Raw genomic sequence first — 24628 nt, 5'->3', positions numbered from 1 at the left:
GATAGCACATTCACCACCCCCACAAGCGAGCTTCGCTAGCATTGCGTCCCAGACACCAAGGTCAATGGCAATTACCATTTATTATTGTACTTGCCCTGGTTTTTGCCTATACCCAGTCAATGTTATTCGTGAATGTTATTTAATGTTACTCACTGACCATGAGGGTATTTGAGCTTGGAACCCCTGGCTTCGGCTTGATGGATTCCTTTGTACCTCCAAGGCACTGAACATCTTAATTTGCAGACTACACTTCGTGCAGTCCCTGAGCCAATGAGAACTATGCCTTTGAGGTGCTTGCCTCAGAGTAGGGTCTGGAATTTGTTTCTGCTTCTAAGCTGGTATTCCAGAAAACCTGAAATATCTTCACCAACTAGCACCTTGACTCTGATTCCCATTCCTGTTCCCAGACCATGAATCCTAGTGTTGCTTGAGTGAGTCCTGCCTCTCTGATATTAGAGCCCCGCTTGAAACAGTTGGCCAGGGACCAAAAAGCGCCACCCTCCCAGTCCCAGCTACTAGTAGCCTCTCACCTAGGGACTGAATCCTGCCATGCTGAGCTCAAGGGATCCTTCTTATGTAGACCCGCAATGTTTAATATCGTAGTCACTTAGCAACATTGAAATGTGGCTAGTCCCAAATGAGATATGCTATAAGTATAAAATACACATGGAGTTTAAAAGACAGTATGAAATAAGGCCCATAAACTATTACATTAGTAATTTTACTTTATTTTTTTGAGAAAGGGTCTCACTCTGTCACCCGGACTGGAGTGCAGTGGCATAATTTTGGCTCACTGCAGCTTCAACCTCCCAGGCTCAAATGATTCTCCCACCTCAGCCTCCTGAGGAGCTGGGACTACAGGCGTGTGTAATCTTGCCTGGCTATTTTTTTTTTTTTTTTAATTATTTTTTGTAGAGACGGGCTCTCGCTCTGTTGCCTAGGTTGGTCTCGAACTCCTGGCCTCAAGTGATCCTCCCACCTCAACCTCCCAAAGTACTAGGATTACAGGTGCGAGCCACCATGCCTGGCCTCATATTAGTAATTTTATATTAATTATGTGTTGAAATGACAATATTTTAAACTGGATTAAACAAAATATATTATTAAAATTAATTTCACCTGTGTTCTTTCACTTTTTTATTGTGGCTACTAGAAAATTTAAAATCACATATGTGGGCTGGGTGTGGTGACTCATGCCTGTAATCTCAGCACTTTGGGAGGCTTAGGCAGGCAGCTCACTTGAGGTCAGGAGTTTGAGACCAGCCTGGCCAACGTGGTGAAACCCAATCTCTACCAAAAATACAGAAATTAGCCAGGCATGTTGACAGGTGTCTGTAATCCCAGCTACTCAGGAGGCTGAGGCAGGAGCATCCCTTAAACCCAGGAGGCGGAGGTGGCAGTGAGCCGAGATCATACCACTGCACTTCAGCCTGGGCAACAGAGTGAGACCCTATCTCAAAAACACAAATGTGGCTCATATTCTAGTTCAATTGGATAGTGCTATTTTGGACTGCAAAGACAAAGCAACATTTTCAGCCAATCCCACACGAGTTAAGGCTCTGTCCCACTAGCTGGAAGGCAAGGGAATGTACTATATGACCTCTTTTGGTGGCTTTCTGTTGAAGGACTCTCCTTTTCTACATGCTGTTCTTCTCATTTCTAATTAATTTTTGCTAAATTCCCATGGTTACGTGGGTGAATGAGTATGAGAGTGTTGGTGTATCAGTGTGTCCAAATGCACACTTGGATGTGGGAAGTCTTAACCAAACAGTAATGTAGAATTATGTGTTTTCCCCAGTGAAAAAGAGGAGAACCCTGATAGGTAGGAAGCCTCAATGTGAACTGCTATCTCCTACTCACTCTCTAGAGCAAAGGGTGCCAACCACAGGCAGTTGGGCCAACTCTGTCATCAAGAGGTTCTAGAAACAGAGATACCGAGGGGAAGTGGGGTGGGAGTCTCTTCGTAAAACCCAGGTATCAGTTTTCAAAAGATAACTACATAGTTGGTGGGTGGGGAACTAAGCCTGGAGGTCCTAAGGCAGGGTTTTTCACAGTCCATTGAAACCAATCTGAATTACAGAAACTTTCAATGATCTGAAAATTAAAGCAGTTACCTGCACTAATGCAACCAGATTTGGTGAATTAAGTATTGCTATTCACGTCAACTGGCCTGGCCTGCTCTTGTGAGTCACCAGGGCTTTTTTTTTTTTTTTTTTTTTTTTTTGGTGCTGTTTACAAACAAATGAATCATGAGAAGACCTTGCTGCTCCAAGTGTGGTCCGCGACCAGCAGCAGCAGTCGCACCTGGAATCTTGTTAGGCAAATTCTTGGGTCCTATCCCAAACAAAAACTTTAAAAACAAAACAAACCTTGTTAAAATGCAATGAGAATCTGCATTTTAACAAGCAGATGCTCACGTGATTTGTGTACACATGTGAATATGAGACATACCTGAAGTTTAAGCTTCTGACTGTATTCATTTGCTTAACAGACTTTTTTGGTAAATAAACAATGGCAGCCTTCCATCTGAGTTAGGGTCTCTGGAATTTGCCCCTTTGGGGATCTTTCTGTTTTTCTTTTTCTTTGGACTGTAACTAATAATACTGAATGCTTTTTCAAGTAAATCAGTGGTTCCAGGTGGTTCTTGGATAGGAGCCCTGTAAAAAAAAAGGCTATAAAAGGCCAGACAATTCACTTGTAAGTTTCCAACTTAAGTATTCCCTGAGGCAAACAGCTTCAGCACAAGGGAGGCAAATAATTTTACATTAAAGAGATGAGTATCTGCCTAACTACCACACTACCCCCATGTACATCAAAATACATCAAAATAAGAGGAGAGATTGCCAAAATCAACTTTATTTTAGAATGTCACACCCTGACACAAGGAAAAGGGACTTTCACACCAAAACTGAGGAAAACAAGTTTAATCCACATACTTTTCATATTAGTTAAAATTCTTCTACTGCCAGAAAACCTCCTGCTATAATTTTTTAAATCTTTATCCTTTGTTTTTATAGCCTTCCCAGAGCTTATAATATTACCACTGTGATTATCTGATAAGATCTCAAACTATTTACTCTGACCAAGGAGCAAAAGAAAACATGCAATGAGAATATCGAGTATTTTGAAATAAGCCATTAATTCTTCAGTGGAATTGTTTGCAAGAGAACTTTCAGGTTCAAACATAAAGTCTCATACTTAGACAGTAAAAACAAGTTAACATAGGCCAATTTGTTCCCAGACCAAACTGAGGGTCAGGCTGCTATTTCTCACAGCCCAATAACAAGATGCAAATGAACTGGGGAAGAAGAGAGTTTTATTTTCTGCCACTGGTTACAGGAAGAAAGCCTGGAAATTATCACCAGACCAACTCAAAATTACAAAGTTTTCTAGAGCTCATATACCTTCTAAACTATATGTCTGCGTGTAAGTGTGCATTTGTCGAAAGACATAAGTGATAAACTTCTTTTAATCTATAACTAGGTCTGAGTCTTGAAGACCTTCTTCTGGAGCCTCAGTAAGTTTACTTAATCTAAATGGGTCTCGGTGCTGGGGTGATTACCCTTATCTTGTCTCCTACTAAATCATAAAGGGTTGGGAAGTTCCTTTAGACCCCAATAAACTTGTTTGTGGAGGCCTGGGGAGTTTCTTCAGACCCCCAATAAAACTTGTTTAATCCTAAAAGGGTCCTGTTGAGAATTCATTCATTATCTTGTCATGCTTCAAGGCCCAGGAAAAGCCTAGGCAAAACTCTTGGTGGGCTCTTTGTTACATTCCAGCCTTTGTATATGGGCGCTGGCTCAATCAGCTTTTAATGTTTAACCTAGCTACTCAGTTCGTGCTGGGACGGTTGTGATGGAGGCCTGTGTTAGTGAGACCTGGCCTGCCACAAATGTACTTAGATATGGTATTGCAAAGCAAACTTCAGTGCATAAAACATAATCGTGTATTATGTATCAATAATGACTATGTACTGACACATAATACTAACCATTTGGTATTATTATGTATCACCACATGACACCAATCATTTGAACAATCATGACATTACAATGCCTTTGCCCTTAAATTCAATGTTTATTGATCAACCTGCACCGAAGCTGCTCATATATTTGTATCTGATTGACTACATGGATTATTATTAATCATGCCTGGATCTTTTACTTCATGACATTTGTAAAATATAATTCATCAAAAATAAAATGCAGACAAAAAACCTGGCCAAATCCAAATTCCTAATTCAAAATACACCCTCTCAACAGCGAGAAAACAAATAACCTGATTAAAAAATAGGCAAAAGATCTGAATAGACATTTTTCCAGAGAAGACACATAAACAGTCAGCAGGTTTATGAAAAGGTTTTCATTACTAATCATCAGGGAAATGCAAATCAAACCATAATGAAATACCACTTCACTACCTGTTAGGATGGCTCTGATCAAAAATTTAAGAGGTAAGTTTTGGCAAAGTATTCCTGGAAAAAAAGGGAATGCTCATATGTTGTTGGTAAGAATGTAAACTGGTACAGCCATTATGGAAATAGCATGAAAAATCTTCAAAAAATTAAAAATAGGACTACCATTCAATCCAGCCATCCCACTACTGGGTATATATCCAAAGTAAGTAAAATCAGTATATGGAAGAAAGATCTGCACCTTCACGTTCATTACAGCATTATTCATAATAGCCAAGATATAGAATAAACCTAAACACCCTTCAATGGATGAATACATAAGGAAAATGTGATGTATTCACATTTTGGGAATGGAATATCCGGCCATAAAAACAAAGAAACGAAGAAAATCCTGCCTTTTGCAACAACATAGATAAAGCTAGAGGACATTATGCTAAGTGAAATAAGCCAGACACAGAAAGACAAATATTATATGATCTCACTTATAGGTAGAATTTTTATAAAAGTTAAAATATAGAAGCAGAGAGTAGAACAGTAGTTGCCAGGGGCTGGTGGCAGGGAAATGGGGAGATATCGGTCAAAGGGTACAAAGTTCTAAGATGAGTAAGTTCTGGGGATCTAAAATATGGCATGGTGACTATAGTTACTAATTATGTATTGTATACTTGAATTTGCTAAGGCAGTAAATCTTAAGTGTCCTCACACCCCCTCCCCCCGCCACACACACACACACACACAATGGTAAATAAGTGCGACGACAGATGTGTTCGTTTAATTTTGGCAACCATTTCACAACATATGTCAAATCATCATGTTGTATACTTTGTTTGTTTGTGTTTCTTTTGAGACAGAGTCTCGCTCTGTCGCCTGGGCTGAAGGGCAGTGGCACCATCTCGGCTCACTGCAACCTCTGCCTCCTGGGTTCAAGCGATTCTCCTGCCTCAGCCTCCCAAGTAGCTGGGATTACAGGTGCCCGCCACCATGCCCAGATAATTTTTGTATTTTTTTAGTAGAGATGGGGGTTTTACCATGTTGGCCAGGCAGGCCTCAAACTCCTGACCTCAAGTGATCTGCCCGGCTTGGCCTCCCAAAGTGCTGGGATTACAGGTGTGAGCCACTGCACCCAGCCATATACTTCGAATATATACAATTGTTATTAGTCAAATGTACCTCAATAAAGCCGAAAGAAAAAAAAACACACCTTTTCCTCCAGTGCAGTTGAAACAGATGGGGAAGAACACGTTGCCACAGTGATGAGACCCTCTTTGAATTCATGACCTCGAACCTCACCTACATCTGGACATGCCGCCTTCAAGCAGCTACACTACATTCCCTCAGTTTATTCACTTGCCCCGTCCCCTGGACAACTACACACCTTCTCTCTCCTCTAACCTTCAATACTTGCTAACTCATCCTCACTCTCATTTGATGACCTTTCTTCCTATTTCACTTAGAAGTTGAAAGAATCTGAAGACAATATTCCCAGGCCCCTACCACCTGGAAGGCTGACATTAGCCTGCTGAATATACCCTTAACAGATCTGGCTAAATTGTCATTATTGTTTGCTAGCTGGGGAGCACCACTTACCATTTCCTTCTTATCTTCCTGGAAGTACACATCTACAAACATCTTTCCAACAACATAAGGGAGGGCACTTTCAATAAAGTTTACACATTTGTCCCACTGAGGCAGCAAAGTTGTGGTCCCCTGGATTACCTGTGGGAGATAATTGATCCAGATTAAACTTCATTTGGATAAAATCCATGGCTGAAAAAAAATTCAAACAACCTGAAGAAAACAGTCTACAAAACATTGCACACCCTAACCCATATATATGCATCAGATAGTTGAGGCAAAGGTAAAATAGATGAGGAAAAAAAATTCTGCTTGTCCCCATTATATTTCAAACTAAATGAAAATGTTTTAGGCCGGGCGCAGTGGCTCACATCTGTAATCCCAGCACTTTAAGAAGCCCAGGTGGGCAGATCACCTGAGGTCAGGTGTTGGAGACCAGCCTAGCCAACATGGTGAAACCCCGTGCTTACTAAAAATACAAAAATTAGCGAGGCAGGGTGGTGCATGCCTGTAATCCCAGCTACTTGGGAGGCCAAGGTGGGAGAATTGTGTGAACCCAGGAAGCGGAGGTTGCAGTGAGCTGAGATCGGGCCACTGCACTCCAACCTGGGCAACAGAGTGAGACTCTGTCTCCAAAAAAAAAAAAAAAAAAAAAAAAAAGGAAGAAAAGTAAGTGTTTTAACAGTTAAAGTAATATATTGATCCTTTCTTCCCAATTTTCCCCATTAACAAAGAATCTGGAAAATGGTATCATCACTTTTCTGCAGTCAGCAGGGACATGAGAAGATGCTATCCAAGTGTCCAGATAATATTTAATATCTACTGAGAACTAAAGTTCCACCAACAAGGTCTGGATTCAGTGGGTGAGCAAAGTTCCTGCCCAGCGACGGTTTCCTTGCTCCGAGTAGCACTCAACAAGGCAGACCAGGAGAACACGGTCTACCATGAACAACACAGGGAGCATATTTACATTGTGTCACAGCAAAAAGCACACTGATAAACAAGCAAAATACAGATGTAAATGCTCTGCCCATCTGTCCCAATTATACCATTACAAGAAAACATTTACAAACAAGTAAGAAGGTTCCCAAGCAGGACCTGGAAGGGTCAGAGGTTTACTCTTGGGGATACAAGCAGAGAAATATAGTGTAAGTTGCCCTTGGAAGTTGAGGGTACAGGCAGGGAGGAAGGGAGGCCCTGAGAACGGTGGCCAGAAGTGTCCTTTGCACAATGTTAGACCCAGGTTGTTTTGAGGAATGGGATTAAGGCTTAATTTCATCTATTCTTCCTCTGATTTCTGGTAACCTCTCTCAGAGGTAAGGGATGAATCTATTTTTAAAACCTCTAGAGAAAGAGATCCTACAACCTTCTTCGGCAATTCAATATTATATTTAGCACTTCGTGCTCAAGGAACATCCCCTCATACCTAACCTTAAATGTTCACACACTGCTTCTTACACCTCTCTCATTCTCTTCACAGTAGGGGTGGAAAGCAGCTGGGCATCATCTTTTATATGATTCATAGCAGTTAAAACACACACACACACGCACACACAATCTACTTGTTTTGTATCTTAACCCATCAATATGACACATATATATATATATATATAGTTGTTTTATGCTGTTCTCTGGAAAAAGACTTTTTTTTTTTTTTTTTTTTTTTTTTGACACGAAATCTTGCTCTGTTGCCCAGGCTGGAGTACAGTGGTGCCATCATCTCAGCTCACTGCAGCCTCCGCCTCCTGGATTCAAGCGATTCTCCTGCCTCAGCCTCCCAAGTAGCTGGGACTACAGGCGTGTGCCACTACGCCTGGCTAATTTTTGTATTTTTTGTAGAGACGAGGTTTCACCACCTTGGCCAGGCTGGTCCCAAACTCCTGACCTCAAACAATTTGCCTGCTTCGGCCTCCCAAAGTGCTGGAATTACAGGAGTGAGCCATTGCACGCAGCCCTAAAGTAACTTTATATGCTAGTGACTTTATACGGTCAAAGCATATCCAAAATAATTGCACTACTCTTCCAGAGTAATGGCCCACTAAGAATTTTTATATTTAATAGTTCCTCTAATAACAAAAATGCCTCTTGAATGAAATCATAGCTTACAAGATTCACCATTCACTTCACTTTAAATTGATAGAAAAATAAAAACTGTTTCAAAGATACAAAATCCTTACGGCCTCTAGTAGAAGGAGAATTAGTCAGATACAAGCCTCAAAAACAAAGATGAGAGTAACATGGCTATAAACTGGGAGGCGAGCCAAGGGTGGGAGAGAAGCCAAGATTAAAGAGCCAGGTGAGGCCCGACACAGTGGCTCATGCCTTTAATCCCAGCACTTTGGGAGGCCGAGGTGAGAGGATCATTTGAGATCTGGAGTTCAAGACAAGCCTGGGCAACATGGCAAGACCCCATCTTGAATAAAAATAAATAAATAAAGAGCCAGGTGAGCAGGTGGATGGAGGTCTCAGAGAAAACTAAATTAGAGCCTCTTGGACCTAGCAGAGGATAGATGCAAAGATGGAAGGTATAGGCAAAGTTTAAGACAAAATTCCATTTCCAAATTGAAAATGAAATTCTACCATCTAATATCTCTATCATGCACATTTTAAATATTCAGAATACTGAAAATAAAAGATAGTTACAAATATATCACAAAGAAATGTTAAAACTATAATTACAGTGACCCAGTTAAAAACTCTGGGGGAAAATGGGAATCCACTGATAAGACGGGGAAGTTTGAAAACAATGTGTGGCCTCTAGCATTTCTCTAAATATCTTCATATAACCCATCAAAGTAGAGCTTGAGTGTATCTTATCGTATGTAATTTATACCTAAATAAAAATAAATAAGGCACACACACAAAAACAACAACAACAACAACAACAAAAAACAATAGAGCTTGGGCTACAAATGCCCTCTAATCCCTGAAGATGATTTTTATTGGATCAGTTAATATATGGACGATTCCAGCATGAAAGTTATCCAGCGATGTAATATTGCAATCTTCTTAAACTTACCCTTGAGAATTCCAGCCATCTATACTGAAAGCGCCTGCTAAGGTTTGGAATTCTGGAATAAACCATTCTCCACACCAAATAGTTGGCAATGGTCCTGTTAACAGAGAGAGATGCTCATTTATTGTATTTTAGGTCAATATCTGATGCTCTGCAGAACACCTTGAGAAAAACAGTTGGCAAATCTCCACTGAGGGACCTCTTACTCATACAAAAATGCAGAACTTTCACTTGAGAAATGACATAAGATGATAAATGTCAATAAGCACAACCAAAATTGGCTTGCTTTTCACCACCCAACTGAGATAGATGAAGGAAAGATTCCAGCCCCAGCCCTCAGAGTGAACATTTTGCTTTCACCCTCAGGGTATAAAGTCCACTGTTACACAGCCTTTCATGTCTGGAAATTGTGAGTAACTTCAAATTACAGCAGATCCTCAAATAGCATCATTTCATTCAACATCCTTTTGCTATACAGTTGATAAGAAAAAAATCCATTCTGGGCCAGGGTCACTGTCTGTAGAGTTTGCACAGTCTCCCCGAGTCTGCACAGGTTTTCTCTAGGTACTGTTGTTTCCTCCCACATCCCAAAGATGTGCCTGTTAGGTTAATCGGCGTGTCTACACGTTCCCAGTGTGAGCGAGCATGGTGTGTGAGTGACTGCACCCTGCGACAGGATGGCGTCCTAGCCAGGGCTGGTTCCCGCCTGCTGCCCTGAGCTGCCTAGATAGGCTCCAGCACCTGCAACCCTGAACTAGAATAACTGGGTTAATAATCATCTTACTTGCTTTTATTCATCTTTCTTAAATGTATGCATGGCTCGCATGTATTCAATGTTCAATATTAGAAGCGTTTTGGTCTTTATTTAGAAGTTTGATGATGTTTTTGCGAGCAGGAATATGCCATAGGAACTTAACTCTTGTTTACATCAATTAGCCTATGGTAAAACTGATTTCATTATCTGTCATTTTGCTTAAAGTCACAGTTTCCAAGAACCTATCGATGATGTTAAGTGAGGACTTACTGGATTAGGTGACTTGATACCATGCCTATGTATTCTTTGCCTTTGGAAACTAACAGCAAAATATTGGCTAATGCCAATCATCTAATTTTGCACCCTCATTCTATACTTACTAAATATGTGAGTTTGGACAAGTCACTTAAGGTCTGTGATTTTACCTTTCCTTGTCATACAATGAGGATCATCCTCACCTTACAGGGTTGTTGTGGGGTTCAAATAAATAACAAAATGCTTGACAAATATATTTCTGGGGTTTTGTCTTTCACTTCCAAATGTATGAGTAAGCTCATGTAATGCCTATAATACATATCTTTAAAAATATGTTAAATTTTAAGGGTTGCCTTTTTCTATAAGCAAAAGATGACCTGACCTCATAAGAATGTGTGATCTGAGTTAATTTCTAACCCAATAGTGATGATGGATTTTTAATGATCCATTCCCCTCCCAGCTATACCATTACCATGGTGAGTAATAACACACATTCCTGAAATGGCTTTCTGGTCAATCATGTGAGAGCAGTGTGACATGATGACACTAAAAGCCCATCAAGAACAAACCACACTCTCATTTGTATGACATTCTGACAGTGGACATGTGCTCCTACTAGTAAAATATTTTTCAGCATACATACCCAATACATGGATGTTTAATTTCTACAGAGATATACTAATAGACTAATATATTAGGAATATTTTTAAATACAAAAACGGAAATTTCAAAAGATGAGGTAAAATGAAATTAAAAATCTTCAAAAGTCATTAATCCTTCAAACACCATTGGGTTAATTCTTCAAGACATAGTGTCCATATAGGATTTGGTTAATACAACGACAATGAATATAAATCCACATTTCTTAGAGTCTTCTTGACTATTTCAAAAATTTATGGCATGTCTTTGTCAGATTACCATTGTGCTTGTTCTTGTTAGACTACCATTGTATTTCTCTTGTCATCTGGCTAACCAACTTGGCGTACCAGCCTGGGAGAAGGGTCACTTCTGCCAATTTCTAGCTGTTCTCTTGTGCTTACATCATCAATAATCATTTCAATTCCTGTTTCTCTGGAAGAATTTTTAAGCCACTTATCTACGCTGTATGTAGTAAACTAGACAAACTAGATAATAAAATTCATAAATCCACAGATATATATAAACTGCTCAAGATTTTTTTTCTTTTGAAGATGGAGTCTCGCTCTGTCACCCAGGCTGGAATGCAATGGTGCGATCTCCACTCACTGCAACCTCTGCCTCCTGGGTTCAAGCAATTCTTCTGCCTCAGCCTCCCGAGTAGCTGGGATTACACATGCCTGCCACCACGCCTGGCTAATTTCTATATTTTTAGTAGAGAAGGGGTTTTACCATGTTGGTCAGGCTGGTCTCAAACTCCTGACCTCAGGTGATCCTCCCGCCTCAGCCTTCCAAAGTGCTGGGATTACAGGCATGAGCCACCGCACCAGCTGAGATTATTTTTAATACACTGGACGAAAACAAGCCAGTGAGGGTGACAGTGGCCCTCTCACATGTTCCACGCAGATCAAATGAAGGGTCCATAGCCATCAATATAGAACTCTATAAAGCATAATTATTTTTCTTAAAAAGTTTTTTTATTTCAATAGCTTTTGGGGATATAAGTGGTTTTTGGTTATATGGATAAATTGTATAGTGGTGGGCCGCGTGCGGTGGCTCAAGCCTGTAATCCCAGCACTTTGGGAGGCCGAGACGGGCAGATCACGAGGTCAGGAGATTGAGACCATCCTGGCTAACACGGTGAAACCCCGTCTCTACTAAAAAATACAAAAAACTAGCCGGGCGAGGTGGTGGGCACCTGTAGTCCCAGCTACTCGGGAGGCTGAGGCAAGAGAATGGCATGAACCCAGGAGGCTGAGCTTGCAGTGAGCCAAGGTCCAGCCACTGCACTCCAGCCTGGGCAACAGAGCAAGACTCCGTCTCAAAAAAAAAAAAAAAAAAATTGTATGGTGGTGAAGTCTGAGATGTTATAGTGCATCCATCACCCAAGTAATGTACACTGGATCCAATCTATAGTTTTTTTATCCCTCATCCCCTTCCTACCCTCCCTGCTTCTGAGTCTCCAAAGTCCATTATATTACTGTGTATAAAGCTTAATTATTTTTAAATTTAAATAAAGATATAGAAGTTCTAAAATGTTCTTCTCAGACCCAATGGATCTTGTTAGGGTATGCACATTCCCCTAAGATACCACTGCCCTAATCAGCAAAGTCTGGCCCTTGTCCATCTCTGTTGAGGCCACTAAGTGGTTTGGGGTCATTCCTTTGGCACTTTTGCATTCACATCTCCACTCCTTAATAGGATAAGAAGTGCTCACTGAGCACTTATTGTTGGCCAAGTATTGTGCCAGATGCCATGAGGAACGTAAAGAAATAAGAACCCAGCACCTCCAGTTAGAGAACTCAAAGTCCAGCTGGGAACACAGGACTTCAGACTTCAGCTTGTTCATGTAATTGGGTTGTTTAATTGAAGGAACACACTGTAAGTATATAAGGGATCTTTCTTTCATTCACTCAATCAACACATCCTGAGCGCCCACACATATACTAACAGTTCTACGTGCTGGGGAGATGGATAGTCCCTGATTTCCTGATGCTTTTAGTTGAGCAGGGGAGATGAGGCAAGTGCATAAACGATGATTTGGTAGACTCTAGCACCGAAAAGTGCATGCCGGACACTTCACCGTGAGGATAGTACATCTCAAACTGAGGGCTAAGGGAAGGCTTCATGAGAGGAGCATGCCGAAAGGTTAAAAGGCTTTGGTGTTACAAACAGGAACGTGAACTCTGGACCAGCTAAATAATGGTCGAATCGGCTGATGTGTTGGAGAGGATGGTGAACAGGATCATCACTCAAGAAAGTGGGCAGAAAGGCCAGCCACACCGGGGAGATGCAGACAGCGACCAGGGCATGGTCTCTAGCACATTCATGGGCCAATCCTGGTCTTAGTGCAAGGACTTTATGTTCTTTGTCTCTAAAATACCTCTTGCCAGGCGTGTGAACCATGCTGGATCCATAGGTGGAGACGAGAAGGAAGTCAACAGCCAGCAGATGTCCTTTCATCAGTTCAAAAGATATTCCCTCAAAGGAGTGGTGATGAGCCAGAGTAACTGGGGAAGTTGCTAGGGGGCCCGATGGTGGCGGTGGAAGAGGCAGTATGGCAAAGTATACTGGGGTTTGAGAAGTAGGGGCCCTTCCAGCTCCCCTGAAATCATCCCATTTAGGCATCTCACATTAACTATGATCCTCACAGTGCTGCTGTAAGAGAGATGTTATTATACCCATTTTACATATGAGGAAACTTCAGGCTTAGAACCATTAAGTAAACTCACGATCACATATTCGATGAGTCTCAAACTAGAATCACCTGGGGAAGTTGTTAAACGTCCACATGCCTAGGCCACCCCAGGCCAATTAGGTCACAGTCTCTGAAGTGGTACCCAACACATAAATATTGCTTATAAATCTCCTCAGCTAAGTCCAATGTGAGGCCAAGTTGAAGAACCACTGTAACAAACAATGGAGGCCAGACCAGACCCAGGTGTGTCTAACTCTAAAGCCTGCATGCTTTTCGTTATGCCACACAGTGATGAATTAAAGCCTCTAATTTTTTTTTTTTTTTGAGACAGAGTTTCACTCACTCCTGTCACCCAGGCTGGAGTGCAATGGCACTATCTAAGCTCACTGTAGCCTCGACCTCCTGGGCTCAAGGGAACCTCCTGCCTCAGCCTCCCAAGTAGTTGGGACTACAGGCACGTGCCACTGTGCTCAGCACATTTTTTTGTATTTTTGGTAGAGACAGGGTTTCACCATTTTGCCAGGCTGGTCTCAAACTCCTGGACTCAAGTGATCCATCCAATTCGGCCTCCCAAGTTGCTGGGATTACAGGCGTGAGCCACCATGCCTAGCCAAGCCTCTAATTCAGCTAAGATTTCCTGGCCAATCACAGAGACCCCAAAACACTCCAACAAAGATGCTTCACAGAAATCTAAGGGCATAAAAATTATGAGGACTTCCTGGACAAGGCATTACAAAGGGTGATAGCATAACAACCAGACCTCTGCAAGCGGGAAGCTGGAATGCTGAGAAGTTCACACAGCGAGACAATGGCACTGATGAGTTTCTTCAGTGTGTTATAAATACACTGACAGAATGCTATGGAGCACAGCTTTGGAGTGCTAATATTACCACGCCAGGAACAGATATAACCATAATGAGTGAATCACTGTCACCTAATGCTCAGATACATCAAAAAGCAAAAATCAGACTCAGCAACAGTCCTTGAAAATAACACATAATATCCTCTTTTTTCCAAAAAACACATTTTCAGCCATATGGTAATTTCCCCAAGTGGCAATAAATAAAATAGAGAAAGGCCAAGCGTCTCAGAAGAGAACCCACCACAAAGAGAGCAACATGAAATCATTTCCTAAAGCCTCTGACTTGGAAGATTTTTTTAATTTTTAGATTTGGGATGCTCAATTGGTAAGTACAATGCAAATATTCCAAAATCTGAATAAATCCAAAATCAGAAACACTTCTGATCCCAGGTATTCTGGATAAGGGATACTCAACCTGTAGAGGCAGCTTCCATTTGTATTACATTTCAGAGATCATAAATTACCTTCTTTGATTTTTATAACAGTGCTGTGAAGTGATTATTATTATTATCCTTATTTTCAGATGAAGAAAACAAAGGTAAAAGGTCAAGGTACTTCCAAGAATGTATCAAATCTAGGACCAACATCTGGGTTTTCAGATTCCAGAGCCTGCATTTGCTCCTCTCGGTCATACTATCTGAAGCAAGCCACAGAGGTTCTTCTTAAAGGTTCTCAAAGCCAGAGATCTTCCTAAATCCTACAGGCTGCCCAGAGGCATATGTAAGGCAGTGATTCTGAAAGTGTGTCCCTGAGCCAGCAGCTTCAGCATCATCTGAGAACTTGTTAGAAAATTCTGAGGCCTTACCCCCAGACCTGCTGAATCAGAATCCGTGGGGCGGGGGGCCAGCAGACTGTATTTTAGCAAGCCCTCCAGGGGATTCTGATCCGTGTCAGTTTTGAAAACAGCTGGTCTAGGAAAACTCCATCTCCTCATCATTCTGCACATACAGCTCAACTAGGACTTCCTAAATCCCACATCAGTGCTTCTGAAACTTGAATGTATATATGAGTCCCCTGGGGATCTTCTTCAATTTCAGCCTCTGACTCAGTAGGTCTGGGACAGAGCCTGATAGGCATTTCTGACAAACTCCCCAGTAATGTCTCTGCTGCTCATCTGTAGGCCATTCTTTGACTAGCAAGACCCTAGATCACTCTCAGAAGAGCTGGCCCCCAGGAGAGGTCCACATAACAGCACATTTTCCAGGTCATCCTTTGGGAACATGCAACAAGAATCATCTTACTTTAATGTACATTGTACTTGCTTTATATGAAAAGAAAACTAAAGACAGGAATACTTACAGGGTCCTTGACAAAACTCCAAGGGTTTGCTCTAGGCCAGTCTGCTAAAAAACAAAACAACAACAACAAAAACAAAAGAAAACAGTTCTGGTGCAGATGATCTCCACGGGGCCAGCCCTGGCCTAGAAGAGGAAACCACAGCAACTCCTCCTGATGCCAACCTTCCTTGGCCTCTCCTCCTCCCACTCTTACTCCTCAGATAAAAGTAGATGGGAAGTGTCTGAGGCAGCCTCAAGTCAGGAGTGAGAAGGAGAATTGAGGGTGGACAGAAAGGGAGGGAAGTCTACTTCACTCCTCCTTACCCCCTTTCCACCTTAAACACCAGCTCTTGTTCCCCACAGGCAGCCTCCGGCTCATTCCTCCAAGGGTCCCTCCCTGGCCACCTACTCCCTTGGACTGCAAGGTTTGGCACCACCACCACTAATGCGGTTTGGCACCACCACCACTGGAGGATCTCATTGCTCTAATTCTGTACCATGCACCACCTACCAAAGAGTCAGTGCCACTGTCCCCACAGCCACTCAGTCAGAGAGAGAGGCCTAATCCCCTAGACTGGCAGTGGGAGTAATATAAGAAGGGAGAAGCAGCAATTGAGAAATAAACAGCTGACAGAAAAAAAAAAAAAAAAACAAACAATCCCATCAAAAAGTGGGCAAAAGACATGAATAGACAGTTCTCAAAAGAAGATATACAAATGGCCAACAAACATATGAAAAAATGTTCAATATCACTAATTATCAGGGAAGTGCCAAACCACAATGAGATACCACCTCACTCCTGTGAGAATGGCCACAATCAAAAATAAAAAAATAACAGATATTGGCATGGATGCAGTGAAAAGGGAACACTTTTACACTGCTGGTGGGAATGTAAACTAGTACAACCACTATGGAAAACAGTATGGAGATTCCTTAGAGAACTAAATAGAACTACCGTTTGATCCAGCAATCCCACCACTGGGTATCTACCCAGAGGAAAAGAAGTCATTATACGAAAAAGATACTAGCTCATGCATGTTTACAGCAGCACAATTCACAATCGTAAAAATATGGAACATACATAAATGCCCATCAACCAACAAATGGATAAAGAAAATGTGGTATATATACACCATGGAATACTACTCAGCCATAAACGGGAAGGAAATAATGACATTTGTAGCAACCTGGATAGAGCTGAAGATGATTATTCTAAGTGAAGTAACTCAGGAATGGAAAAATATATAACGTATGTTCTCACTTTCAAGCAGGAGGTAAGCTATGAGAATGCAAAGGCATAAGAACGATATAATGGACTTTGGGGACTCAGGGGGAGGGTGGTGAGCAATAAAAGACTACACACTGGGTACAATGTACACTGCTCAGGTGATGGGTACACCAAAACCTCAGAAATCACCACTAAAGGATTTTTCCATGCAACTAAACACCACCTGTTCCCCCAAAATTATTGAAATAAAAATAAAAATTAAAAAATAAGAAATGAACAGCTGACACCAACACAAGATGGCTTTGAACCCCTGAAAATTGCAGGAGAATTGCCAAAGCTAGCAATATCTAACTATCTGAGGGTACAACATGCTAGTATCTCCAAAATGAGCAGTGAAGCATCTGAAAAGTATCTCTTTTCACACCAAGACATTTATGGAAAAAAAGAGGTAAGACATAGAAATGAGGGTGACCCCATTTAGAATCTCAGCTGTTTCCTCTTAGAGGTGTGATCTTGGTCAAGTCACTTAACCAAAGCTTCCTCATCTGTAAAGTGGGAACAACACATAGAATTGTAAAAATCAAAGATGTTAACCATAATGGTTACCTGTATATGATTTTCATAGGCAGATTCTCAAAACAGAGGCACAGCAGAGATGCCCAGTGTGAGAAGGCTTGGCTGGCTTTTCCTTCAATGGTGCCTCCAGGGGAAAGGTAGGAGGTGGGAGGATCCTCGTAACATTCATCTGATGCCTTTCCTCTGCATATCCTGAGCCCAAGCTGGCCCCTCAGCTCTCTAGCCCCCTGCCTCGCAGGTGACACCCAAGTTCACGCTAGTTCCACCACTCAAGATGCTTATCATCCCCTTTTCTCCATTCTCCCGTACCTAGAAAATTCCTCTTTATCCTTTGGGGTTCCATTCATATGTCACCTCCTCGTGGTGGTGATGGGGTATCTGGTTAACTTCTAGAATTTTTCAAGTGTCTACTACGTGAGAAGCACTGTGCTAGGCCACAATGCTTAAAAAAGCAATCACAAGAGAGCCTGCCAGAAGCAACCTAAGTGTCCATCAACAGATAAATGGATTTTTAAAAATGTGGTACATATACACAACGGAGTACTATTCAGCCATGAAAAAGAATGAGATCCTGTCATTTCCAGAAACATGAGTGGAACTGGAGATCATAATGTTAAGTGAAATAACCAGGCACAGAAAGACAAACTTCACATGGTCTCACTTATTTGTGGGAGCTAACAATTAAAATAATTGAATTCACAGAGATAGAGAATAGAAGAGTGGCTATTGGAGGGTGGGAAGGGTAGCAGAGGAGAAGGAGGGAAGGAGGGAAGGAGGGATGGCTAATGGGTACAAAAAAATAGAATGAATAAAACCTAGTAGTTGCTAGTACAACAGGTAACTATAGTCAAAAATAGTGTAAATGTACATTTTTAAATAAATAACACAGTATAATTGGATTGCTTGTAACACAAAGGACAAATTCTTGAGGGGATAGATACCCCATTTACCTTGATGTGATTATTATGCATTGCATTCCTGTATCAAAATATGTCCTGTACTCACAAAAATTAAAAATTTAACAAAGAGTGCCTGCCATCAGGTACCCACAGTGTCATAGAGGTAGGGAGCAGGGAAGCATTTGCCATTGAGAGAAAAGTCGTCATTTCAAGAAAACGAGATGTGCTCTTTGATAAAGGCATGTCTAGGGAAACTCCAACTCCTTTTCCTCCTGGGCATATAGCTAAACTATATTTCCCAGTCTCCCCTACAGCTAGATGAGTCACAAGACTGAGTTCTGGCTTATGGAATATGGGTAGACGTGACATACCCCAGTTCTAGGCCTTCCCACCAAAACCTATACAATCCTCCACCCTCTCTGTTTCTCCATCCTCCGGCTGAATAGAGAAGATGCCAAACATCCAAGGGAGAGCAGAGCCACAAGATGAAAGGAGTCTGGGTTCCTGAGTCACTATTTAGAAGAAAGCTCTCTTACATGGACACCCATGTTCAGACTGTTCCATGAGCAGAGGGTACAATTTAGCCAATGAGTGTTTAGAGGTGCTGGTTATAGCAACTGGCATATCATCATCAATAGAAAATGACCATCAATGGAAAAACATCACCATAGTATGCAAATAAAATACTGTCAGACTTCTCATGATGTGTACATTGTCTTGAAATCTGACAAGAATACACAGAATACAAGTTGCTTTTTTATGAACTGGTGGTTGAGGGATAAACTGTGTGAAAGATATTTGGGTTTTGGCTTTATTTTTATTTTATTTATTTTTTAAGACAGAGTCTCGCTATGTCACCCAGGCTGGAGTGCAGTGGTGTGACCTTGGCTCACTGCAACCTCCACCTCCTAGGTTCAAGAGATTCTCCCGCCTCAGCCTCCCAAGTAGCTGGGATTACAGGTGCCAGCCACCACACCCAGCTAAATTTTGTATTTTTTTAGTAGAGACAGGGTTTCACCATGTTGGCCAGGTTGGTCTTGAACTCCTGGCCTCAAGTGATCTGCCGGCCTCAGCCTCCCAAAGTGCTGGGATTACAGGTGTGAGCCACCGTGCTTGGCCAATTTTTGTCTTTATTTTTAAATGAAGTTGTATATGTACATAATGTCGAAGGTGATTTTTCCATCTATGTTTTTTCTACTGTTGTTCACTATGTTTACATTTGTCCAAGTTATCATTTTGACAAGAATCAGAGTAAAATCTCCCTTCAGTCGTGGTCTTTTCCACTGTTACAAAAGGTCCTGCAATTACCAAGTAAAATCATCACGACAGAGATGCTTTTTCTAATAGAGTAAACCAAATTCCAATCTATCCTCTGATTGTAAATCAGGCTTTTTTTGGAAGTAAAATTAATCAGTGTTCAGAAGTACCTACTCTTTTAACACAGATACTAGAAGACACTGACTCACGAGGTGAAGGAGGAATCTCTAGCAGGCCAAACTCCATCTTTCAACGGAAATTACCACCAGAATTTAAAATGTGCTCCGTAACTCAAGGGCATATGAGTAGAAAATCATTAGGGTCATATTTTATAGTATTTGAGAGCTAGGAAGTACTTACAAAGAAATTTCCAAATACAGTGATCCCCTTCTGCTCCCCTAAAAAAAGTTAATCGTAAGATTCTCCTGGGGTACTTGTTTAAAATAAAGATTACTTGGCCTCCCCTCCAGCTCTACTGTATCAGAATCAATGGAGGAGGGCCTTGGAATCTGCATTTTTAACAAGCACCCGCGGTGACGCTGCTGACATTCCTGGCTCATGGATCAAGGCTCTACCCTGCAATATAATTACCTACCTCTAGATTCAATTTTCATTTAGAAAATTTTCGAAGAATCCTGGCTTATCTCTAAATGACATAATTTTAAGTAAATTGTTTCTTCTCTCCCTTTTCTGTATGTTTTCCTCAATGAACACAGACTACTTCTCTCATCAGAAATTATCTTAAAAAGAGTAGCAGCTCCTCTCAGGTGTCTAAGTGTTTCCGTAGGGGATAAATGCTACATTTTATTCCTAGAATTGTTGGAAGTGCCTTTTTTAAAAAACATAACTTCTGGCAACATAGCCTTGTCTGAGTCCAAATAAGAAAATATGATTTTAATCATGGCCCAGCAATTAACTCAGTAAAGTGTTTTGTAAACTCGATTCATTTTGTAAACTCTGTGATTCCTTTTCTGTAGTCAAAGCTGAATGCCTTAATGAACCTGTAAAATTCTCCTTCCTGGAAATTTTGAAGATTTTTCTTTGTAGTACTAAACTAGCAAAGCAACAAATTCTAAAACATTCTTTAAAATAAGAAAAACCTGGCAGTTCCTAAAGCTGTTTTATCAGTGCAATTTTTCTACCGCTCTCAAAGTGGTCTTGTGTCTTTTCAATACAGATACTTTTGTTTATTGCCAGAAAGTGACTTACTGGTTAAAAAGGAACGAGAAAAAAAAAAAAAAAAAAAAAGCAGCAAAAGATTGAGAATGAACTGGGGAAAAAAAAGCTGTTCACACAGAAATTTTAGAAAATAACATCATTATATAACTTGTTCCCCAAGCTCATAAACAATTTAGGATCTCGAAGAGAACAGCATGGAGAAAGACCAGAAATAAAGGACAAAAACATTTGTTATCATTGCAGTAAGTAAATTACACCAGACAATGGTTTTGGCCAGTACATCACAAAGGATACCGGGATTTTCCCTATGACTCTTTTGATGTAACATTCTTTGAAAACAGTTTTTGATGTAACTTTGAAAACAGTTTTCAAAGAATGTGAGAAGGGAAGCCCTTATAATTTAAAGAAAACACAAAAGTCACAGTAAAATTCACATAAAGTTCTTACTTCTTTCTCTCGGACCCTAATATCCTAAACAAATCTTTAAAGTACTGCGGGACGCGGACCACCACATTCTCGGAGGGGCTGATGTCTTTCAGGTGGGGGTAGAGTCTGGTGTCAATGACCTTCTTGATGTAGCCCAGCCAGTCGAACTGAGGGGAGAGAGAACAAAACAGAATGAGAGAACCTCTGTTAGGTAGCAAGTAAGAAAGGCAAATAGAATAGATTGAGCGTCATTCATTTCTTTTGATTTCACACCTAATAATTCAAGATGCAACTACTCAAGTCTAGAAAATAAACTCCTGATCATTGCTATTCAGACCTATTGTCTTTTTTTTTTAGACAGTCTCGCTCTATCACCCAGGCTGGAGTGCAGTGGCATGATCTGGGCTCACTGCAACCTCTGCCTCCTGAGTTCAAGCAATTCTCCTGCCTCAGCCTCTGAGTAGCTGGGATTACAGGCACCCACCACCACGCCCAGCTAATTTTTTTTTTTTTTTTGTATTTTTAGTAGAGGTGGAATTTCACCATGTTGGCCAGGCTGGTCTCGAACTTCTGACTTCAAGTGATCCACCCACCTTGGCCTCCCAATGTGCTGGGATTACAGGTGTGAGTCACCGTATTCGGCCTGACCTATTGTCTTAATCACAAATGGAGCATGTGTTCTGTACCATCTACATCTGGACAACACACATACACACACACACACACACACACACACACACACACACGAACACAGTAATATGCAACCTTACTCCCTTGGCCCCCTCTAGTACTCTTCCTCCTTCCTGAACTCTCCCCTCTGTCTTTCTCTCCCCATTCTGCTCTCACTCCCCGTCCTGTACTCTTCTTCTATTCTATACTCTCTTTTCTCCTCCCGTACTCTTCCCTCCTTCTCTCTTGCATTTCTCTTTCTTCTTCTAAATTCTTTCTCTATACTGTACATTTTCTCTCCCTCCCTCCCTTTCTCTGTCCTGTACTCTCCCTCACTCTCATATATACACAGAAACAGATGCCCCAGCACATAACTAGTCTCTGTGGCACAGCCTTTAAAAAACAAAAAAAAAAAACAAAAAAAACAAGAGGAAATAAGCAGCAACAGAAGGTAAATGCGGCCAGGCATGGTAGCTCACGCCTGTAATCCCAGCACTTTGGGAGGCCAAGGCAGGGGGATCATTTGAGGTCAGGAGTTTGAGACCAGCCTGGCCAATCCCGTCTCTATTAAAAATACAAAAAATTAGCTAGGTGTGGAAGCAGGCACCTGTAATCCCAGCTACTTGGGAGGCTAAGGCAGGAGAATCACTTGAACCCGGCAGAGGTTGCAGTGAGCCAAGATCACGCCACTGCACTCCAGCCTGGGCGACACGGCAAGACTATGTCTCAAAAAAACAAACAAAAACACAGAAAGTAACATGCCTCCATTCTTCAGAGCATCCCTATCTTACCTAAAACACTGTATGGTGTTTCTTAGATTGGCTACTCTAAAAGTCTTTTCCCAACGTTTTCTCCGTTACCTGTGTCCACTGTTGAAATGAACCAGTTACTCACTTGCCCAACCTCCCCAGTGGTTAGGAGTGGCCACGTGACCCAATCCTACTCAGTAAGAAATAAAGGGAAGACATCTGGAGATGTTCTGGAAAGGTCTGTTTGTTTTTCCTAGTAAAAGAGTTAGACACATCACTGGCCCTTTCCCCTTCTTCCTGCTCTGACACAGATGTGATATATGGAGCTGTGATGGATACCTTGCAACCGTGAGTCATCAAACATGAAGTCAAAAAGCCAACACACTAAACAGAGTAGGATGCAAAGATAGGAAGAACTTGGGCCTTTGACAACACTGTTAAACAGCTGAGCCAATGCCAACAATTACCTATGTCTAGACTTTTGTCATGTGAGAAAATAGGCTTTAAGTTTCTAAGCCACTGTTGGAAAGATGTTTTGTTCCCTATAACAGAAGGCATCCCAATACACAGACAAGGGATATTTTATGTGATTGTTGACAAAGACGATGATAACCAAGACTGAGAGTAGGTTTTACAAGACAGAAATTTACACACAGATGAAATCCAATCCCTTCTAAAATGACCAGTTGAGAGAAAGTTTTCTGGATAGTTTTCACCAACCTGGGGAATCATAGCACTCAGTTCAGAAATGTTCATTTTGTTGTACATGGCCTCACTGGTTCGGTTTTCATGAGGAATCATTATCTGTTGGAAAGAGATTTTGGTTATTTTTTTTTTCAAGTGAACCATTTCTTACTGTATGATTACTTCCTACATGTGCCAAAACATCTGCAGAGTATTATCAAGTTTTTCAAGGCTTTGGTGTGGTGCCCAACTTCGAGGGAGAGAAAAAAAGACATAACTTCAGGCAGGATTAAGAAAATAAACTTTCATATCCTCCTCTGCATCAAATACTGTCCCCAGTACAAAAAGAACTACCCCAAATCTCCCTCCCAATCTATAATGTGGATGGGCAAAATCTATTGCTAGCTCAATTTTGACAATTAAACTTACATTGGACAATTGAGGTAAACATTGCACTGTCACCTGTGGTCTCCAGATAATGATCTCAATATTTCATGAACCATCGACCATCCCTTCATCTCTAGGGGCAAATTTTCACTGATGAACACAAGACTATCTGAATGCCACTGTCCCCCGTGATCATTCTGTCAACAGCTCATTCCCTCATTTCCCCTCTTGTTGCTTTGACCTTGAGATTTCCCTAGCCCCATTGCTGGGAGTATGGATTCAGTCACCGCCTATTCACCCATTTCAAAACCTGCCTCTCTCTCCAGCCCTGACTCTATACTCTTTCCATTCCCAATACTCATGCTCTTGGCCATTTGGCCAACACCAAATCTAAGCTTCTAGCCTCCACTATGTTTAACTTAAGAAGAACAGCAATGATTATCTTCCTCAAGGATCATCTTAATCACTTCCATTGACCAGCAGTAGCTCCCATATCCACCCTTCAACATGTCATGACTTTGCCTTCGGGCCTTCCATCATCTAATTCCCTTGCATTAAACTTGCCACCTTCCCACTGTACACATGACTCTCCTACTCTTGCATCTCCTATCCACCATCACCACCTCCATGGTTTGAACTATGACTCAGGACTGCCCAAGATTCACCGCTTCTAGCAAGCCTTTCCAATGACACTCCACTTGGTTCCAATCACAAGGGCTACTCCATCAATAAGACCTCTCCTTGTGCACACATCTCTCTAGCTGGATTGGCTAAGTATATGCTTCCATGGCTGTATTTACAAGGACTTATTTGTGCTAGACTGGACTGTCTTGTCTTCTCAGCTTCAGAAGTTTCCCTAGGACTACGTACCCCACTAATTTTGAAAGTACGTAGTGATGTGTAGTGTAAGATATGGAGGTAAGCATTACTAGCAGTGATTTTTCAAGGTAAATATTACAGAGGGCTTACTGGCAGACGTCTGCCCCCTCTTTGCTAAATGCTTCAGTGTCCTTAGCTTCCCTTTCTTCACCCTCCACAGGAGAGACCATACGTAACTCACAAACAGCCTCCTGGCTCTGTGTGAATC

General features: G+C 41.4%; 1 protein-coding gene across 1 annotated transcript in view; it reads right to left on the bottom strand.

Annotated features, from left to right (window-relative positions):
• The window catches only part of PHEX (phosphate regulating endopeptidase homolog, X-linked), a gene marked incomplete at its 5' end in the record, with an annotated part of 182031 nt that overhangs the window by 138046 nt on the left and 19357 nt on the right, over positions 1-24628 (bottom strand). Inside the window, 4 exons of the mRNA XM_011935153.1 lie at positions 6002-6130; positions 9009-9102; positions 21074-21219; positions 23191-23274. Coding sequence (XP_011790543.1) covers positions 6002-6130; positions 9009-9102; positions 21074-21219; positions 23191-23274 — 453 coding nt within the window. The remainder of the gene's footprint in view (positions 1-6001; positions 6131-9008; positions 9103-21073; positions 21220-23190; positions 23275-24628) is intronic.

This window comes from Colobus angolensis, unplaced genomic scaffold (genome assembly GCF_000951035.1).
Source record: "Colobus angolensis palliatus isolate OR3802 unplaced genomic scaffold, Cang.pa_1.0 Scaffold140, whole genome shotgun sequence".
Lineage (NCBI taxonomy): Eukaryota > Metazoa > Chordata > Mammalia > Primates > Cercopithecidae > Colobus > Colobus angolensis.
The sequence above is the reverse complement of the archived record's forward strand: the minus strand, read 5'-3'. Positions and strand labels throughout refer to the sequence as shown.